General features: G+C 35.4%; 2 protein-coding genes across 3 annotated transcripts; both read right to left on the reverse strand.

The window, feature by feature from the left end:
* Positions 1-487: 487 nt before the first annotated feature.
* irf1a (interferon regulatory factor 1a) lies at positions 488-9,236 on the reverse strand. 2 transcript variants are annotated; one of them, XM_044106049.1, is made up of 7 exons: positions 8,961-9,236; positions 8,694-8,793; positions 3,131-3,310; positions 2,866-3,039; positions 2,714-2,766; positions 2,464-2,554; positions 488-1,655 (listed from the first exon to the last, which is right to left on the reverse strand). In XM_044106049.1, exons 1-7 carry the CDS (start codon positions 9,111-9,113, stop codon positions 1,537-1,539), a joined length of 870 nt encoding a protein of 289 aa, XP_043961984.1. In that variant the 5' UTR covers positions 9,114-9,236; the 3' UTR covers positions 488-1,536. The 2 variants fall into 2 exon arrangements, with proteins under 2 accessions (XP_043961984.1, XP_043961993.1); XM_044106058.1 differs by having other exon boundaries at positions 851-1,655; positions 2,866-3,036; positions 8,961-9,193.
* Positions 9,237-12,703: 3,467 nt separating this feature from the next.
* Positions 12,704-17,493, reverse strand: LOC122825025. Its single transcript, XM_044106071.1, has 9 exons — positions 17,149-17,493; positions 16,973-17,066; positions 16,717-16,862; positions 16,492-16,631; positions 16,189-16,351; positions 15,457-15,550; positions 15,276-15,345; positions 14,133-14,206; positions 12,704-14,052 (listed from the first exon to the last, which is right to left on the reverse strand). Exons 1-9 carry the CDS (start codon positions 17,207-17,209, stop codon positions 13,167-13,169), a joined length of 1,728 nt encoding a protein of 575 aa, XP_043962006.1. The 5' UTR covers positions 17,210-17,493; the 3' UTR covers positions 12,704-13,166.
* Between the last annotated feature and the right edge of the window lie 1,463 nt (positions 17,494-18,956).

Genomic DNA, 18,956 nt, shown 5'->3' on the forward strand with positions numbered 1-18,956 from the left:
ACTTGGCTACAGAAACGTAGCTCTCATAACCTTTGTTATGATTGAACCTCAGTTCCTCTAAGAACATCCTGTTTGAAGCCTTGAAATATCCAGGCACAGTTAGATTGATTGTTTGATGCTATCTTGCTCTCAAGCTGTCAAATGTGAAAAGAATAAAGAAGAGGACTGTTTAATTCTAAACTGTCTTGGAACAACCAGAACATTTGGTGCTTAGTTCAAAGATCAGACAGCTGTAGTAATTTTGAGGTTATTAACCTTGTTAAGAACAGTATGTAACGCAAAAAGTCCTGAAACATTGAGCAGCTTAACACCTGCATTCAAAATTTAAGAGAAGCTCTAATTAATTTAATCTGTAGAGTGTGATGCATTTAAGGCGCATTATGAAATTTTATCAGAATGCCAAATATACCACGTATTTCTTAATTTTGAGTATGAGTATTAAAATAACTCTAAAGAGCTACAAGATTGAAGATAGCTGAACAAGAAAGTTGTAAGAATTGACATATTCCCCATTAATTGAGATGATGCATATTTTGTTCATAAATTTGAACAGTCATCGTTTCAATAGTTACATAACGGCTGAGGAAAGAAGTCATGCTCTGTACCAGGTCATGTCTGATTTGACACCTCACCAGAAGCAAAGAGCATTTGAAGCTACAAAATAAAAGACTGACAGTAGAATATATTGCTGCTCCATGTTATAAAGACATGGAGCATGTCTACTCATGTCTGCTTAAGATCAGAACTCTGTTAAAGGAATTGGGAAAAGGCAAATTAGCACTTGGTATTTGGTGTAATAATTTAACTCCACACACAATAAATGTGAGCGAAGGAAAATTCAGCTGTCAAAATTAGGCACAAACCATGTTTAATTTTTCATTCATAATTCACAGTAAGGGCATGAAACTGTTGGTCAAATTGACAGAAAAAAATACAAATTCAGACAATTACTTCTTTTAAACTAGCAACAATAACAAAAAAAATCACAAAGACAAAGAATCATATTTTTTATGCCATCCATAACAAAATAAGGCTGAACTCAATTGTCTTTGTAAAAAGAAATGAGAGTAAATTATGAATTGAGCTTAAACACACACATATATTATTATGTTTCTTGTTTTATTTTCTTGCTTTGACCTAATTGTTATAAGTAAAAACATCCAGAGACAGTCAAAAATAGGCAGGAGATCAATAACAAATCCTGCGCTTGGGTGAAATCTGATCTGTTTACTCTGAAAGCTCTACTGTGCAGTTGGAGTCTTTTTAATGAGTCCGAGTCATTGAACCAGAGTGAACACAAATGATGACAGCAGCACTAAAGCTTGGCTTGGAACCAGATCCGCTCATTCCAGCGTTCCCAGCACGCAGGCTGATTGACACAGCAATAACGTCTGTTGCTCCACAGCTTTATGTCATTCAGGTTACTCATTCTGCAGTCGGCTCCACAGAAACAAGGAAACAACCAGAAGTATCTAAAGGAAATTGTCATTTAAACAAATCCATGGTAAATACAGAACAACAAGAGAAGACAAACAGCTACAGAATCAGTGTTTGCTGATGTGTGGACCAGTCTGAGAGTTCTTTGATGTAGTTTGGGCCAAACAGATCACCGTAGTCCTCTGTCTGTAGAGGATACGGGTTCTCCTCTCCAGCACCTGAGGAGTTCACAACAACATTAAAATCAGAGTGTTAACATGGACAACTCAAGGGACTTGATTCAGTCAAACTCTCATCAATATGGTTGCACTGAATAAGGACATCAGGCTTGATGAAAGATGAGCGTTTCTTTTTCTAAACAGAATGATAATCTCAAAATGAAAGTCAAATGCAAAATTGCCTTTAAGCAATGCAATCATATTTTGCTTCATGAATTTATATTTCTTTAAATTTTAGTTGTTTCTTATGCATCAAAACTGTTGTTCTGTTCAAAACACAAAACTCTTTATGAACAAATTAGTCTTTTGCAAGATTGCCAAATGCAAAACGCTGCCCTGCAGCACGGCAGCAACAGATCATTGGCATCTTTTCTTTAAACAGTTATTTTATAGTTTAGAAAGCAAGATAATATAATATTTTATTAAACTTGATCAGAAATATCTTAAATTAGATTTGAAGTATTTCTTTTTTACTTTTTTTAAATTTATTCCTTCTGAACCATTGCTGGTTTTCTCAGGTCTGAACACAGTAAAAGTACTAAATTGTTAGCTACTAATTTGTGAATCTTAAAAAAGTTGTTGGTTGTTTGTTTCATTAGCTCTAAAAGTGTTTATAACTCACAATGCACTTGCTGTTTGGAATTAGCAGATGGTTAATTCATTTAATTTTATTGTAGAGTTATTATTAATTAATTGCATGTAGCATAATGTCATCAAATTTATGAATCGATGACACTTTGGATAATAATCAAATTTTATGAACAGAATGAAACTGAGGTCAAAAGAAAAAAAAAAACAAGTGTAGTACATTGCTGTTGTTCCCACTGAGTGTGTGTCCTCCATCCTCTCTGCTCCCATGCCTGGTTCCAGAGGTCAGTGCTGCCTAAATGGTCCATTAGCTACAAGAGATGAAACACTCACTCAGATAAAAAAGACACAAAAAACGTACAGGGGAAAAATATATAATGACATGACTTAAATTTCTCAAATGGATTCAGGATTTTTCAGGTAACTGTTGCTACTTCATCCTTTTTTTGTTCCATTTTCATAGTATTTACCTTACAGACAGCCTCACTTGGTTCCTGATCCACAGGTTTGGATTCCCACATTCCTGAAACGAAATTATATTTATGAATCTACTTGAACTGGAGAGACTTTGCATCCTTCAATCTAGGAAAGACAAGGCACTCCAAACAGAGAAATAACTTACCTTGTACTTCAGGGCTGTTAAAGCTGTGTTGTACACAGGTCTCCACCTTATGTGGTGGGTCTGTAACAGGTAGCGCTGTTGTAGGCTGCCAGGTTTGCTGTGAGGTGTATGTGTCATCACTTCTGGAGTTTTCCAAACCTCTCGGTCTCTCCTGCGGTCTGTGGAACAGTCCTGCTGATGTAAAGAGGAGAGCAGGATTGAATTGAGAGGTGGGTAAGAATAACTTTTAAGAAATGAAAAGTGTGTAGCAATTTAAGTTGCTTACTTCTCCTTCGTCTGCGTGTTTGAGAGCTGGGCAGCATCCTGTAGACTCTGTAGGCGTTGCTGCCTCGCTTCCTGCTGTGCTCCCGCAGTTCACAGATGTCCGGTAGGGAATTCAAGGCACACCGGAAATTTGCCTTCCACGTCTTGGGATCTGGCTTGTCTCTGCCTGGACGGTACTTTCCTGAAACAAATGAAGATAGAGGTAAACATTAGTGAGGGGAGCATTTAGCACCCATTGATGGCTACTTTTCTGCAAAACACGGATTCATCCCTCAAATTATCATCAAAACCAATGTGAATACCTGAACTCATAAATAAAGAAATCAAGAAAATTACATTTTTGTTTGTTCAAAAGTATTAAGATGTATTCTTCTGCTAAGATCCGGCTGGCCAGCTGCGCAGGAAACCAAAGAAGTGATGTCAGCATCATCCTGTAGAAACTGACCTAAAGGGATTTCTGCTACTTGTGCTACCCATGGGGTGGGTAAACAACAACATAGCTCCATAGTGACTGTAGAAACTGTAAACCACACCTTGAATGTATAATTACTATGAGGAAGCAATTATAGGTACAGGTAGAGGTTTGCAGCACACCTGCAATCCTCCATTAATCTCTGTCTTTCCGGGTACTTACCCATAAGGTGTTACATTTATGTGTCATTGTATGGAATGACACAAAAACATAAAGCATGCCTTTACAGCAAATTAGTTATTCATTTCCCTTTAAAGTAATGCTTTAATTTTATCAACATTATCATTCATCACCAAAGATTGATGTTTATACACAACAAGACATAGATCTGGAAAAATTTAGTTGCAAATGAGAAAAAAAGGTTTGATTGTTGTAATACTACTATAGTTTTGTTCTTTTTCCCACTGAATTATTGAGAAAAATAAAAAGCAGCAAAATGTGTTAAGTTTGAATCTAGTCAACCTTTTAAATCTTATGTTTTAGGAGATGTTTGTCTCACTTCTTGTCAGAAACACACTTCTTACTTGAATGAAACACATTTTAAATAAGAATCTAGTTTATGAATAATTTATGGACAAATGCAACCACCATGTAACCGCCTCTCCTCAGGCTTTGATTTATTTGGCAAGCCATTGGCAGTTAGAAATAAAAACATTTCTATAATGAAAATTGTCAGCACTGCTTTGTGGGCCTTAAGATTTATAGATATAAATATGAACGAATAATGATTAATATGTCTCCATGTTGTTTTCAGAGATCTCATGTCACAGTCTCCAGATAGCAGAGAAATGACAGTTCATAATTTTGTTTTGTTAGATCAAAATGAATAACATTACAAGTTTAGACTTCTCCTCTATCGCTGGCACTTTTGAGTATAGTAGTAATAGACTGAAAAACTTAATTAAGATTACTGATTGTGTGTTAAAACTGCTGTCTTTGTACATTTTGTGTGTTTATAAATCAGATTCAAACTGAAATGGCAGCTCTGTATTGTCGGCTCCTCAAGGGTGTGTTCTAGTCACTGTTCTTTATGATCTCAGATGAAGAACCAGATGTACTTTATAAAGCTTGTTTAACTGTCTAGTTTTAATTGACTGCCTAGCAGAAATGACAAGATGGTAAAGTGCCAAATTTCTCTTGATAAACACAGACAGAACAGACATCATGATGTTGTCCCTGATTATACTTTAATAAGCTTATGTTTCGGTTTTATGACCTCTTCTACACAACTGAGCATCGTAATTCTGGGTGTTGATTTTGAACAGTTTAATGTCGCTTGAGTATCATTCAAAGAAGCTGATAGAAAATCTCTTTAATTGTTTTAGAAATATTTCTGAACTGAGACAGTGAGTGTGAAATACAGAGATGATTAGACCCTCCTAGATTACTGTAATACATACAGCTATTTTATCAAATCAGTTGTAGATCAACTTAAGACTGTAGGTTCTGTGATATTATCCGGTATAAATAAAAGAGCTCACATCACTTCAGCTCTGAGTTCTCCAGACTGTCGACCAGTTAGTCTTAGTTCTGATTTTATTTTTAATACCTGGCTCTTCCATTTCCAGGTCAAAGTGTTTTCATCGTCCCGCTCATCCTGGAGGCTCCACCTTTTGAGGCAGTAGCGTTGTTTATGGTATTTTGAAAATTTTATTTTTTAAACATGTGACTGAGGAATTTTTTTAAAACCAGCTGAATATGTTTTTATATAAACAAGAAAAGAAAAGCTCTGCAACTTTTATTTCATTTAATTGTTTATTTTTCATTTTTGTTCGAGTAATTTTGTTAATTCAATATTTTAAGCATGTTCTTTTGGGGGGGGGGTTGTGTTTTGCAGTTTGTGATTTATATCTATTCAGAGTACTAAATAAATAAACTTTATTTTCTTTCTTACTTGATTAAATTCTATTTAATTTTAAATATTTATGAATATGCAGCCTGACAGTTAACATGGTGAATAATTTAAAGGAAGCATAATTTCACAAAGAAATATGTACTAAACATACGTCATCCTGACTAATGGGTCTTACTCACAAGAGGAAAAAGACGAGTAAAACTACCAAATGTGAAACCGAATGTACACAGACTGAATCTGTGGCACATTTAAAACATTCACTATATAGATGAACGTAACAGAACATTTCAGCCATGTTGGCCTTCCTTGGAAATGTTCCATTAATCATTTGTTTCCTTGAAGGGAACTTGTAACAATAAAAAAAGCAAGGCTTGAGAATGCCTTCAGCTCAAGCAGGAAAAACCTCCAACGACCTGCTAGTTAAATATGCTTTGAACATACCTCCAAATGTGAACAACAATGAATGAATGCCCAGTCTGAAAAGACTTCAACCATATTTAGGAAAATCTGGATATCCACTGTGGTACTTATATGTGTCAGAAACTAGGCTGCACCTTTGTAAAAAACCAGGTATTTCTACTTTTAAATGGAGCAGGAACATTTTAACACAACATGCATTTCCCTGAAAATATCAAATGTCATCAGCTGGCAGACCATCTATCTTGTAAAGTGAGTGCAAAGGTGAGACGAGTCCTTTCTCAAATTTAGCCCAGCAGTATGCTCTGACTCTGAGTCTCACCTAAGACCTTAATTACAAGGTTTAGGAAGATAAACGCTGTGATCATCAGACTCAGGTAAATAATTGAGATATGTCTTACATTGCAACGACAACAAATACGAGTTTGTTCGAAAGCTACTGTTAATGTCTTCGGTCTACATTCTCATGAAAACCATTAGAGATGTACTTTGACAGCAATATGATCACCTTTCAACCTCACTGCAAGTGAACTGCAGCTTTCCCATGATGTGACGTGATGCAGATCCAAAAAAAGTAAAAATATTCCCAAGACAAAAAGAAAGAAAATGTACTTAGATTTACACGTCTGTACATGTGTATGTGTGACCTTATAAGAAAGGCAGAGTGAGAAACAACCTCTTTGACAGAGCATGACATTTTATATGTATGAAGCAATAGTTCTGTAAGCTGAAAGTACTTTTCCTGCTGTATACTCATGTTGGCTCTGCACTCTCAATGGGGTCTTGGACGGATTGCACCGAGATCTAAAGAAGGGACAAGTGCCTAGTTGTTTTCAAAGATAGCTATCCATAATTATTTGCGTAGGTTGTTTATTTTGGGTGTCTACGCAGCTCTTATCAGTTATCTGGAAAAGGGATTTCTGATTGGAATGTGGTTCATCAAGAAAAACTGAGTGATACAGGGACTCTTCAGTGGAAATTAAATCAAAGAGAGAGAGAAACAGTCAACAGGAAAAGAGAATCCCGAGTGCAAACACCTTTTACATTTTTTTAACTGTTACGATTTTTACAATTACTTTTTAGCTTTTTTTTTTTTTTTTTTTTTTGTGGGGGGCAAAGGGGAGTTAAACATCTTTTTAACAAAGTGACTGATTTTCTTTCTTTGGAAGCCCAACCAATTGGAGATATCTAGATATGGAGAAAGGAAGTTATTCTCAACTTCTATTTTAGCTCCTATTTTTTTTTCTTGATGGAAACCTATCTATGTCTTTTTATTCACCAATATATTGTCATTTTAACAGTTACAAACATATTGCGATTCTTTTCTTTGAATGCTGTTTGTGTTTCTATTTATTAATTTATCTAAAACAGGCTTAAAAAGCAAACAAACAAATAAAAAAACAACAACAAACAAACAAAAAAATAAAACCAAATAATGTCTAGGACAAGAGAAGGGAAATCTATGCATATATAACCAAGAACTATATAATAAGCTCATCTTACTTACCCAATGGAACAGGAAGAAGTAAAACCTGTTTATTTCAATTCCTTACCTCAATTTAATTAAATATATAATCTACTAACTCAGTAATTATCAGAAATGTTTGGTATCTACATGCATGCTGTATTTCAGTGCTAAAGGACCAACCAATAAATATTATATAAAAAAATATGTAAAAACAAAGTGATCACAAACTAAATCTCATAACATGATAAAGCTAATTTACAAACACATATTACTACTGCTGCTATTATTTCTATTAATAATAATAATAATGATAATAATAATAATAATAATAATAATAATAATAATAATAATAATAATAATAATAATAATAATAATAATAATAATAATAATAATAATAATAATAATAATAATAAGCCAATTTTGATATGAAATTAAATACGTAAACAGAAAAGAAGTTTAATATCTGATCTTCGTTACACAAAAAATGAGATAAATAAATACGATTAGTATTACTTCTACCACTAATAATGATAAGAAAAATAACAATAAAATTATTAGCAACATTAATGTAACACAAAATAAAAATAAAGAAAGGAAACTCAGTAGCATACTACAGTTGCGTCGTCCGCTTCGTTCCTGTACATTGTGAGTGTTATAGTTTTGTATTCATTTTTAACCTACTCGATGTTTGGATATTGGTTTGATTCCACATTCAATCTGTTCTATAGTTTGATTCCACTTACAAATAGAAAACCTTGATTTTTTTTATTTTTTTTTTGTTGGATCATAATGTTGTGCTGCTCCAATGAAGCAGTAAAACGCACATTGTATTATCGGTTGCACAATAAAAACAAAGTCCAGGTAATATTTTGTGCTTTGGTTCAAATTTAGAGGAAAATATATAGATTCAGTATCATTTAAAACATTCAAAAACTCTGAGCCTGAATCAGAAACATTTATTTACAGCCTTGTGCAATAATTCAGCATTATATTTGAAAACATTAGGGATTGTAAGTATTATTGCTTTCTTTACTAACAATATTAGATCGTAAAATTAGAGTTCATTCAGCTTCAACAGCAGTAACCCAACTTGTTCCAATAGGTTATATCATAGCAAAGACTTCAGCTTACATTATCTATCATGACCTTCCACTCATTGTGATGCTAAATCTGATCTTAACCTCCAGAACCCTAGAGGTTCCACCGGTGGGTCCACCAGTGGGTCCGTCGGGTTCTAGAGGTTAAATGAGCCAGTAGAAGAGGAGGCAGGTGGAGAACCTGTGGTTCATTGACATGGACAGAAAGACCCAGGAGGTAGAGTAAAAGCAATTTTGAGAGTTTGTGGGTCTTACCTGTGTGCATAGCCCAACTCCTGAAGAGCGTAGCATCCCGGTCAATGCTCCAACCATGGCGAGCTGCATGTTTCCATGGAATCTGGAAGATGCAAGCTGACTGTCGGACGAGATGAAGTCACATTTTAGTTGTCACGTTACTTAACTTTACGTTTAGGTTAAAAAAAATGTGATTTCCCCCACAGGAAGCAACATGAACCCAGGTGTGCATGTACATGTCTGTGCAGGTGCAAGGAAGGAGTGTTAGAGTGAGATTTAGGAACGTACCTGGTCCAGCCAGCTGACACCTGGATACTTCCCGGACTGAATCTGTTCCTCCAGCCAAGGTCTCAGTCTCTGCCTTACCGGTTGCTGCATACTGCAGGTCAGTGCGTCAAGTGTGGAGAAAGGTGGTTTGGAAATAGGTGTCACAAGAGACATGGGAGTCCAAGTAGTAACATAAAAAAATGATGTGGTGTGATCAAATCAAGTTCCACTGGAACAACCGTCCTACTCTACCAGATTCTTCCAATCACAGGTCATTTTCATCCAGCTCCTTGTATATGTAAACTTGATTCAGCTCCTCCTCCAGTTAAGTTTCCTCAAAAATGGGCTCCTCCTCTTATAGGAAATCACACTGGTTTTCTTTTCTTTTGAAGTTATGTGGAGTGTTTGGATGGATTTAGGATTGTGTTAATGTATTTAAATTTGCTCTAATTGACTTGACATTTTGAAATGCTAAGAATAAAATGGCACTAATGAAGTCCCGCTGCCACTTTTAAAATGAGTTGGAATCAGATATTTTTTTTTTTGTCATGAGTTTTCAAGTGTGAAAGCCAGAGTTAAGAGATTTTACTGCACCCGAAGTACAACAGTGTGTGCACACAAAGAACACCAGATGGAAGCAGAACAAACACAATTCAAGGCAGGTGTGTCACGTGAGCCTGCAAAGTGCTACAGAATAAATTAGAAACGCAGGAAGTGTAATCACACTGTTCATGGCATTCAAGAGGAGACTGCTGACCTATGTTCCAAAACACAAATGAGACAAAATATTATATAGTATAAATGATTTATTAGTGTAGTATAAGAACAAAAACGTGTTGCCATTTATGTTATTATGACATATTATTCTTCAAATTCTGCTCTAAATCTTAATCAAGGCAAAAGTAGACAAACTTGCAGACTTAATTTTTCCATCTTTTTTCACATAGTTTCACTACTGTATGACTAAAGTTTAATTTTTACAATTTTTTCATTAGAGTTTTAATTTTTGTATATATTGATTTGGTAAAGGTTTTAAGTTTCTCGTTTCATGTGAAGTTTTCTCATTCGCCAAAACCCTCACCTGTCAGGACGCTTCTGAAAATAAATGAATAAAACAATGACAAAACATGTCATGTTTTGTTGTGCAAGACCTTTTATTTCCACAGATTCTGAAAAGAAAACATGACAAAACATGACAAAACATGATGTTTTGTCATGTCTTGTCATGACAAAACATGACATGTTTGTCATGTCTTGTCATGACATTGTCATCATCATGTCATTTTATGTCAGTTGGCACAAGATTAAACCCATATGAATCATAGAGTAAAAGTAAGAAATACAGTAGGAAAAACAGGTGACTTCCTGTTGGAAGTGGGCGGGGTTAAGGTAATGTTATCAATTGAACATGAAAATGTGATCAGGACTGGTCTGTAGAGAGACATATGAAGTCTGATGCAGCTGTGACCTTGCATGTGGACATTATTAAACCTTGATGTTTCATGGCGAACAATCAAAGTTTGACTCTTAGCCACATCCACATGCTTTGATGTGCAAAAATCCTGTGATAACTTCTGACCTTCCATGCCTGAAGATTCTCCTGAGTGATTCTGAAGTCTGTATCTCAATAGCTGTAGGAAGAGTCAGATCAGATATGACGTGTATAAAAAAGAAGAAATGGCAACTTTGATCCAAAATGGCCGACTTTCTATTGAGTTTGGACCATGGCTCTAAGAGACGTTTTTTTCGTCCTGACAAGATACATATGTGTGCCATGTTTCATAATTCTGGCTTTAACCATGGCTTGGGGCTGATCATTTAAAAATTCTAGGGGGCGCTGTTGAGAAATTTGGCCACACCCACCAATGACTGTTTTGGATTCCTGTTCGGGGATGGATATGGATGCATCCTAGTGAGTTTGGTGCAGCTCGGCTCGAAACTGTAGAATTTAGTGCCAAACGTTAGGCAACGGCGTTACCTGTCACTTCGCCACGGCCTCCATGGCCACGCCCTCCATTGAAAACTCTTGGCACTTTAAAGCAAGTGAGATCAACTTGTTATCTGTCATCCAACACAGAATCATCTTGATTAGGTCAAGAGAGCCAGAGATGGAGTTTTCCAAGGAAAAAAAGGCACTTCCTATTCTGAGGGTGCAAGGCTGAGATAAACGGCCAAAACAGAGTCAAAAACTTCAATCCAAAATGGCCGACTTCCTGTTTGAGTTGCACTATGACATTAATTGTATTTTCTGTGCGTCTCGGGGAGCTCTACAAGTGTACTAAATTTCATGTCTCTACGATAAAGTAAGGTCAATGCGGAGGGATTTTTGAAAGTTGCTGGCAGTGGCGCCATTGAGCCGTTTCTTTTGCAATGATCTTAAAGTACATAAATTTTACACAGCCTGTATGCGTCCGCAAAGTTTGGTGAGTTTTTGAATATGATAAAACCCCCAAAATGCCCCCTCTTTGGGGGGGCAGAATTGTAATATTAATAATAATAATAATAATAATAATAATAATAATAATAATAATAATAATAATAATAATAATAATAATAATAATAATAATAATAATCAGTATGAAAACAATAGGCCTGCTGCTCAGGCCTAATGAAAACAATTTCCATCAAGAATTTTAATCTGCCTTTACAGCATAGAAAAGCGCTTCTGGAAGTGCTTCCATTAAGGGTGAATCAATATTCTGTAAACTTTCTGTTCTCATGCAGTCGAACGACTGAAAGTGGCGTTTTCTGCACTGTTGCCTCTGTTATCTTACAGAACAAGTTATGAAACCAGTTTGAGCTTTCTGACACTGTATTAAATCACTTGAAATCATTCTCAAATTACTATATTTTGTTGCGCTTCATAGTGTTTTCTATTTCATAAAGTCAGGGCAATTGACTAACAGCTCTTTTATATTCCTTTTTTTTCTGGAAAATGTAATAACCTAACATTGTGACATGTAAAACTATATTTATTTCTATCTCCATACGTTCTCAGAAATGGAAGGTCTTTGCCTACTGGAATAGATAACTGAAACACATTAATGTGTCAGCACTTTTACAGTTAAAGATAGAAACTGAGATACTTATTGTTTGACATTAGATGCAGAAGAACAACATTATTATATTTGGAAATCAGAAACTTGAGACATTTTGACATAGACCTTAGTTTTGTTGTTATGGTTCAAAGCTGTGGAGAGCTTTTATGGAGACGTTTTGAGGTGTTGACTGTTACAAAACAAATATTGTCATTTTTTAATAAAACAAAGTAGAGTATATATTTTTGATAATATTTGTTAAAAAATGTTTATGGTTGCTGTTACCCAATTGCACTTTCTAGCAGTTGCATTTTTAAATCTTAGAATACTTTGAAAACACAACTGTTGGCAAACTGCCATACAAATAAGGATTTATTATTTGTCCTTTTAAAAAGAATATTTACTGTTAGATTTACTGCACAATCAAATCCTTACTTGTTAGTGCTATTTTGGTTTCACTGTTGCCCAGTGCACTATAATTCCTCTTTATTCTTATCATTGAGCATTTTTTCTTCTCCATTTGTTGTCGTAAAACATGCTCAGTAATTGTGATGCATATTTCTGTGGAAATGAGTCACCAGCTCCAGAGAACTGCAATAAGGAAGTAATTTCTTAACCCTGAACAGAACAGGCTCTGTTCTAACTGAATGTTTAAGTCACACTCCTCAGTTTTAGTGATTATTTTTCTTTAAACGGCACAGTATAGATAGATTGGTCTTTACCCAGTTTTACTCACATTATAAAGTTTATTTACAGAACAAAAAGAACACATTAAATTATAAAGAACATATTACTTGACTCTGTTTTCTTCAAGCATTTGCAAAAGAAGAGATTTTGGTTCCAAACAGATGCCACTGGCTCATAGTTCAGAACATATAAAAACATGATATCTTCATATTTTACATTGTGAAAAACAAGCAAAAAAGTAAACAATTCCACACTTATTTTATTCTCATTCATGTAAAATACAATGAAACCCCGATGATACTGTCTAATAGGACATAAAAGGTTAAAAAAGAAGAAAATAAACAGTTATGCTTGAAAACAACTTGACTAATGTCACCTGCTCTACAAATGACATGAAACAGACCCAACAGCTGGCATTGCTACAAACTGGTTCCTAACGTTGAGAAGGTTTCCTGAAGCTTCCACATCTTGCTATACAAAGCCGTAAGCCAGGGCTGGTGAACTACACACATTTATAGCCATCAGCTATAATTACTGGGGTAGACTTGTCAGAAGACAGTAAAGTTAAGTGTGGTATCTGCAGCACAGAAGGACTTGGAATAAAGCACGGTTGAGGCATCTGGAGGACTGTCTCGCCTTGAATCACATTCAAACCTTGATGATCAATGCTTTGGTTCTCTGAAGGCAGAACATCTGGCTGCTCCACTTTGTTTGGAAATGGCTTGTAGTTGTCTACAACTACAGGACAGTGGCGTGTCACCGAAGGCAGACTGCTTGAAAACAGCATTTTTAATAAATCGGGGTTCACTTGATCAAAACCCTTGAAGTTGGACCCATTGCTGGAGTCAAACCCAGTCAAGGTGGCTGTAGTGGTGCCACTAAAAGTGGAGGATAAGCTGCTGTTTTCTGAAAGAGGGGATTGGTTGGCGTCTGCTTTGCATTGCTGATATGACATGTCTACCCGCACGGCAGATGAAATATCTTTCTGCGCAGAAAACAGATCAGCAAGTATCTGTTGGTCAGGACAGTCCACAGTGTCGCTTTTGCAGGAATTTATTGAGTTGTCTGGGAATTTTGCTGCAGAACTGTCCTCCTTAGTCGGGGACTTGGAAAGAGGCATAAAATAGCTACGATTGAGAATGCCAGAGGATGCAGAACTTGGACTTTTTGATGTGAAAAGAGGCACCATTTTATCTTGGGGACCAGGAGGAGGAAGTGGACCAAAGAAAGTAAAGTGTTTTGATAGGCATTCCAATAAAGCTTTATTTATAGAATCGGCAATGTCGTCCTTTGGCTCAAGAGGTTCCGTCTGACCATAACAAAGATCTGAAGAGCCTCCACTGCTGTTGCCATTCATACTGCCATCTTCCCTCTGTTTAATTGGCAGCCTGAACATAGAGAAAGGGTTATTCAAACTGCTGATGTAATCCCACACAGACAAAAATATCGGCAAATTTGCAGTACGTACATTTGGTCGTCGTCTCTTGAAGGGAGGCTCTTAACCCAGACAGGGGAGGTGGGTTCATGATGAGGTTGGTAAAACTGAAACAAGAAGGATTTATTAAATCAGAAAACAATGTACTGCAGTGTTTGTTTAGCGGCAGCAGAAATAATTGTTTTTGCAAGAGTGATTATGTAATGCAAAGGGGTAGTTCAGAAAACTATGATCTGAATGATTAGGGATGTACTAATCAATGCCATGATTAGTACATCCCTAATCATGTTATTTATTTGTCATTTAATTTCTTGTTTTATGACAATGTGGTTTGTAGCCTTATGAAAGTCTCAAACCAGCCAAACATTGACCACAACACAAAGAAACACACCTGTGAGGAAAGATAATATTTTTCTATCATCCAGACTTTTTTTCTGTCAGTCAAACACTGACTGACTATTCAATCTGTTTTAAAACCTGTGATGCTGTTGTTTCAATAAGTACTTAAAGTCTTAGACCAAAATCCAATGAAGTGGCACCATGGTAAAATACTGGCGAAATAGTCTTTTAAGCTTTGACAATTTTATTAATTTTTCTTTTTTTTTTAAATGACTTTTAAATGTATCAATGCTCTTGTTGCAGAGCTAGTGAGTAGAATATTTGTTTAAAACTTTGCAGATACATGACATCATTTGCTCGATGTTCTGTCTCATTCAGAGGTTCTCATACTTGGAACAGTTTCCCTCCAGTAATAAAAGTGGAAACAGATAAAAGAGTTTTAAGTTCTCAGCTGAAACAATGTATAAAACAAAAACAAATGTGTGAACGCTGATGTATACTAACCTACTTTGTTGTGGAGAATTAGCTTTCTCTAATATACATTTACATGTTTTTCTTGTTTATACAGAAATTCAGCATAGGTGTCTGTGCGTTTGTGTGACAGAAATATTTAATTTTAGATTTTGCTGTCTTTTAATAAAGGTCCAACCAAGAACTGGGTTTGGAAATTAGTCTGTGGCTGGAAAACGTATGCACAAAGCAACAGTTGCTCTGATTTTTAACATGTAACATTGTTTAATGTGCTGTCCTTGATTAAATAAATTTGAACTGAACTGGAACTTCAAATGTTTTTTTGTCTTGTTAGCTGAAATAAAACAGCCCAAAATGGGGTCTCACCTGTGGATTTCTGACTAGTACAAGAAGTTTTTTCGGTTCTGAGAAACTGTCCCACCACTTCTTCTTGATCCTACAAAATGGAAATGGATAAAGATAAATAAACACAGAGAGGTTAGAATACTGAGCTAACAGAAGCCTGTAATGCACACAATGCAAATATTTTGCTAATAACATGACTTACCTTACAACGCAGATGTAAATAGAGACTATGAAGATGATTCCAAAAATGCTAAAGGGAATGATGATCCACAGGAGAAGCGAGCTTGGTGCGCTAGCTGAGAAGTGGCAAGTGAGAAGTCGATTAGAGAGAGAAACGCAGTTTGTTCACCAGCAGTGACATATAGGCCTAAAGATCACGTCTGAGTTTACGGGGTCATTAAGTGAGCACAAATCAGATCATAATAAGTTTATGTTCTATCGCAGGGATAAGACATATCGAAACATCTTTTACTTTTTCCCCCACCACATTTTTGCTCTTTATTGCACCTGTTATCTGTAAACACATTGCATGTAGAGACGCCTCATCAGGAGACTTTAGAAATATTCTGGGTCAGATTAATTAATCTGCACTAGAAAAAAAACACACACGGTACACAACTCTGAGGTTTTACTCAAATATCAATGATATTTGAGTCTCAGGATACATAAGATATTTTTAAAAGTGCATAGTAGCAAGCAAGTTCAAATGTAACAAATTGATTTATTTTACTTTTTTTGAGGCAATTATTTGACAATTTGATTTTAAAACTTTTTTGACAGTTGAGTAAGCACTTTCTATTTTTGATCACTTAATCTTCTTGCTCTTAAATATTCCCCTTTCCAGTCAAACGAGGATGTTTAATCAGCATTTCTATTATGAACAATTGTTACTGAATGAAGAGTTAAGATTTGATCACAACATGACAAAACTTACGGGTTTTAATTTTAAACTCTTTGCTTCTGTCGCTGAACTGATCACTGAAGTGCATGTAGCTCATCACGCTGATCGCGTAAACTGTGTCTGGCTCCAAATCTTGACCATTTATTTGAAAACTCTCTAGTCCATTAACTGTAGCTGGAGTGATCTTTCCATAATCCTGGTATGAAAAGGAAAGTGTTTCAAGACAAAGTATTGAGTGGTTGGTATTGTTTCCCAACATAGAATAACACAAAAGTTACAACTAAAACCAAGCCCAATGGACTTGGTGATGAGTACTACTTGGAAATTTGGTCTTACCTTCGGTGGGGATCCATTTTTGGAGACAGTCACTACAGCCATCGGTTTATCAAGATATTCACTCATATGTGTCTTCCAGTAGACTGTAAAGATCCCTTCACTTTCATTCACAGACACAATCGTTGGAGTTTTAGGCTTTACTGTGTAAACGAAAAGGGAAACAGACCTCAGTTTTTCTAAACTACTTCTAATCTACATATTTTAAGCGACGAGAACTCTACATACAGTTCTTGAAGACATCGAAAGTTGTTGAATTCACTTCGTTGACTCCTTCGAAGGCTTTTACAGAATAAACTCCAGAGACGGAATCAAATGTCGTGGAGCAGCAGCACTGCTCGTTGTTACACTTCTCCAAAGAACAATTGTATTTTCTATAGAGTACAAAATTATAAACAATATCATAAACAATAATATAAACAACGTCCCGAATCTCCGTATAAAATTAATCTGTAAATCTTAAACAAAACAAAAAAAAACTCACTCATATTTATCATCCACGATCAAGGTATATTGTGAACACTGTTTCACCCCCAGTCGGCAAAATATATTATCATAGTCGTTGAAACAGTCGAGGTCTACAAAAATTATTAAATTAAGATGATGATTTTTACTTTATTTTCACAATTATGTTGTCAACAAGCCGTTGAACATACATACCAATGGCAGCTTGCGCAGTCACAAAGTATCCCAAGAAAAGAAGCAGCTGGAAAGAAGCCATGCTTAAATGTACCGAAAAGTAAAAGTTAAAAACGAGAACATTTAAACTTAGGAAAACTCTTTCTACTATTTCCAATCGACTCCTTAATCAAAACAAAACCGTCCCATGATGTTCTTCGTCGAAAATAACCCTTTCACACAGCTACCAGAAGTGCGGAATGAACAGAGATGGTAGGGGAGGGTTAATGCTGCTGGTGGAAAACTGTTCCTGTATGTGTTGCGCCACGAATTCAAGGGAAGTGCGTCCCACCACTCCCATTTCCTCTGACAGCGGATACTTGCTGAAGCAGAGCATAATCAAAACACATCTACGCTTTTATTTCGATTTTACATCAAAATAAGGAAATATCTATTTAATATGAGCGCAAGAGCAAATAAAGGGCTGGTGAGAGAACACCTTTAGGAAGGAATCTTACAATAATAAACACAGACGTCGTTATTTGTATTGCTGTCAACTAGTCTAAAAATATAACTTCCCGTGTGTTATTTGACTAAACAGTCTGTACCTTTTTTTTAGAGACTTAATTCCTCATAAGCCTATTACAAAGAAGTAAAGAAACGAAACGACGTATTAGCAAAGAATTAAAATTAGTTTTTGTCTAGCAGATATGGTACTTAAAATTTTACAAAATAAAATACAAAAATATGTATGGAAATATATAACAATTTCAAAAAGTTGTATAAATGTGTCATTCTTGTTTTCAATGAATAGACTTTTTTCTACGACAATTGTAAAACTATGTCAGTTGGACACACGCCTTATAGGATCATTTTTGTTCCTTACATTTAATTTAATATGTTATAATAAAAAAGGAAAAATCCTGAAAAAAATCTTTTCAAAGGATGATGCAGTCCTGATCACCTATATTCATCCGGTCAGAAAAATGAAAGTAACACAGATCAACGGCTTACTTCAGCTTAATCTTGTTTTCCCTTTCGAGTTCCACGGAATTTCTCAACTTCATAAAGAAAATGTCACAATGCTGAAGGTGGGAAGTTTGTGGCCTTACTCTGTATTGAAAACCTTTGTGATCAGATGAAGTGCAGATTTCTGTGCACAGCTACCTTTGACTGCAGGAAATGCATTAAAGTTTCATAGTATTTGACTTGGATAAGTCAGAAAGGAGGGGATAGGATTTTTTTTATTTCTATTTCCATAGATGCAAATTAGAAGAACATCTAGACCAGTGACTGTGGGTCTGAGGAGGAGGTTGTATTCTTCAATAATCGGACAAATGCAAATGCAAGATGTCAAGCAAAACAAATTTTATTTATAGAGCCTTTTTCATACAGTCAGGTAAAACACAAAGAGCTTCATAGAGGTTAGAAATAGTACAGACCTTCTGAAGAGGCCCATATAAAAAAATATTTATACTACTGACTGTAAAATTGTGAAGTTTAAAAGTGAGATAATCAACCAATAATGATGATGAGAAACTGTAGAAATACAATCATGTATGTATGTCAAGGAAACATTGCATATATATGAACATCTTTAAAGTAGAAAAAATAATAACATCTATAAAGGTTAAAGTTAAAGAAACACTACATATTTCTGAATGTAGTGAACATTCAGAATCATAAATAAAATGCAAAAGGAAAATATTCTTTATTTTTCAAGAATGAATATAGGTGTCACAATGAATATATTAATAATCATTATTAGTAACGTAAACAGTAGTAAGACAATAAATACAAGTAGATACAAAAGTTTAAAGAATTAAAATAAAAAAAACTATGGTGAATTA

The sequence above is a fragment of the Gambusia affinis genome, linkage group LG02 (assembly GCF_019740435.1).
Source record: "Gambusia affinis linkage group LG02, SWU_Gaff_1.0, whole genome shotgun sequence".
Classification (NCBI taxonomy): domain Eukaryota; kingdom Metazoa; phylum Chordata; class Actinopteri; order Cyprinodontiformes; family Poeciliidae; genus Gambusia; species Gambusia affinis.

Bases quoted from the DNA above. Each gene is read 5' to 3' on its own strand.
- irf1a (XM_044106049.1), bottom strand. From the start codon at position 9,113: ATGTCTCTTGTGACACCTATTTCCAAACCACCTTTCTCCACACTTGAC. The intron at 8,794-8,960 runs GTACGTTCCTAA...CTCGTCCGACAG, and splicing joins GTGTCAGCTGGCTGGACCAG to TCAGCTTGCATCTTCCAGAT. The intron at 3,311-8,693 runs GTAAGACCCACA...CATTTGTTTCAG, and splicing joins GAGTTGGGCTATGCACACAG to GAAAGTACCGTCCAGGCAGA.
- LOC122825025 (XM_044106071.1), bottom strand. From the start codon at position 17,209: ATGGCTTCTTTCCAGCTGCTTCTTTTCTTGGGATACTTTGTGACTGCG. The intron at 16,863-16,972 runs GTGAGTTTTTTT...TGTACTCTATAG, and splicing joins ATCGTGGATGATAAATATGA to AAAATACAATTGTTCTTTGG. The intron at 16,632-16,716 runs GTATGTAGAGTT...TCGTTTACACAG, and splicing joins TTTCGATGTCTTCAAGAACT to TAAAGCCTAAAACTCCAACG.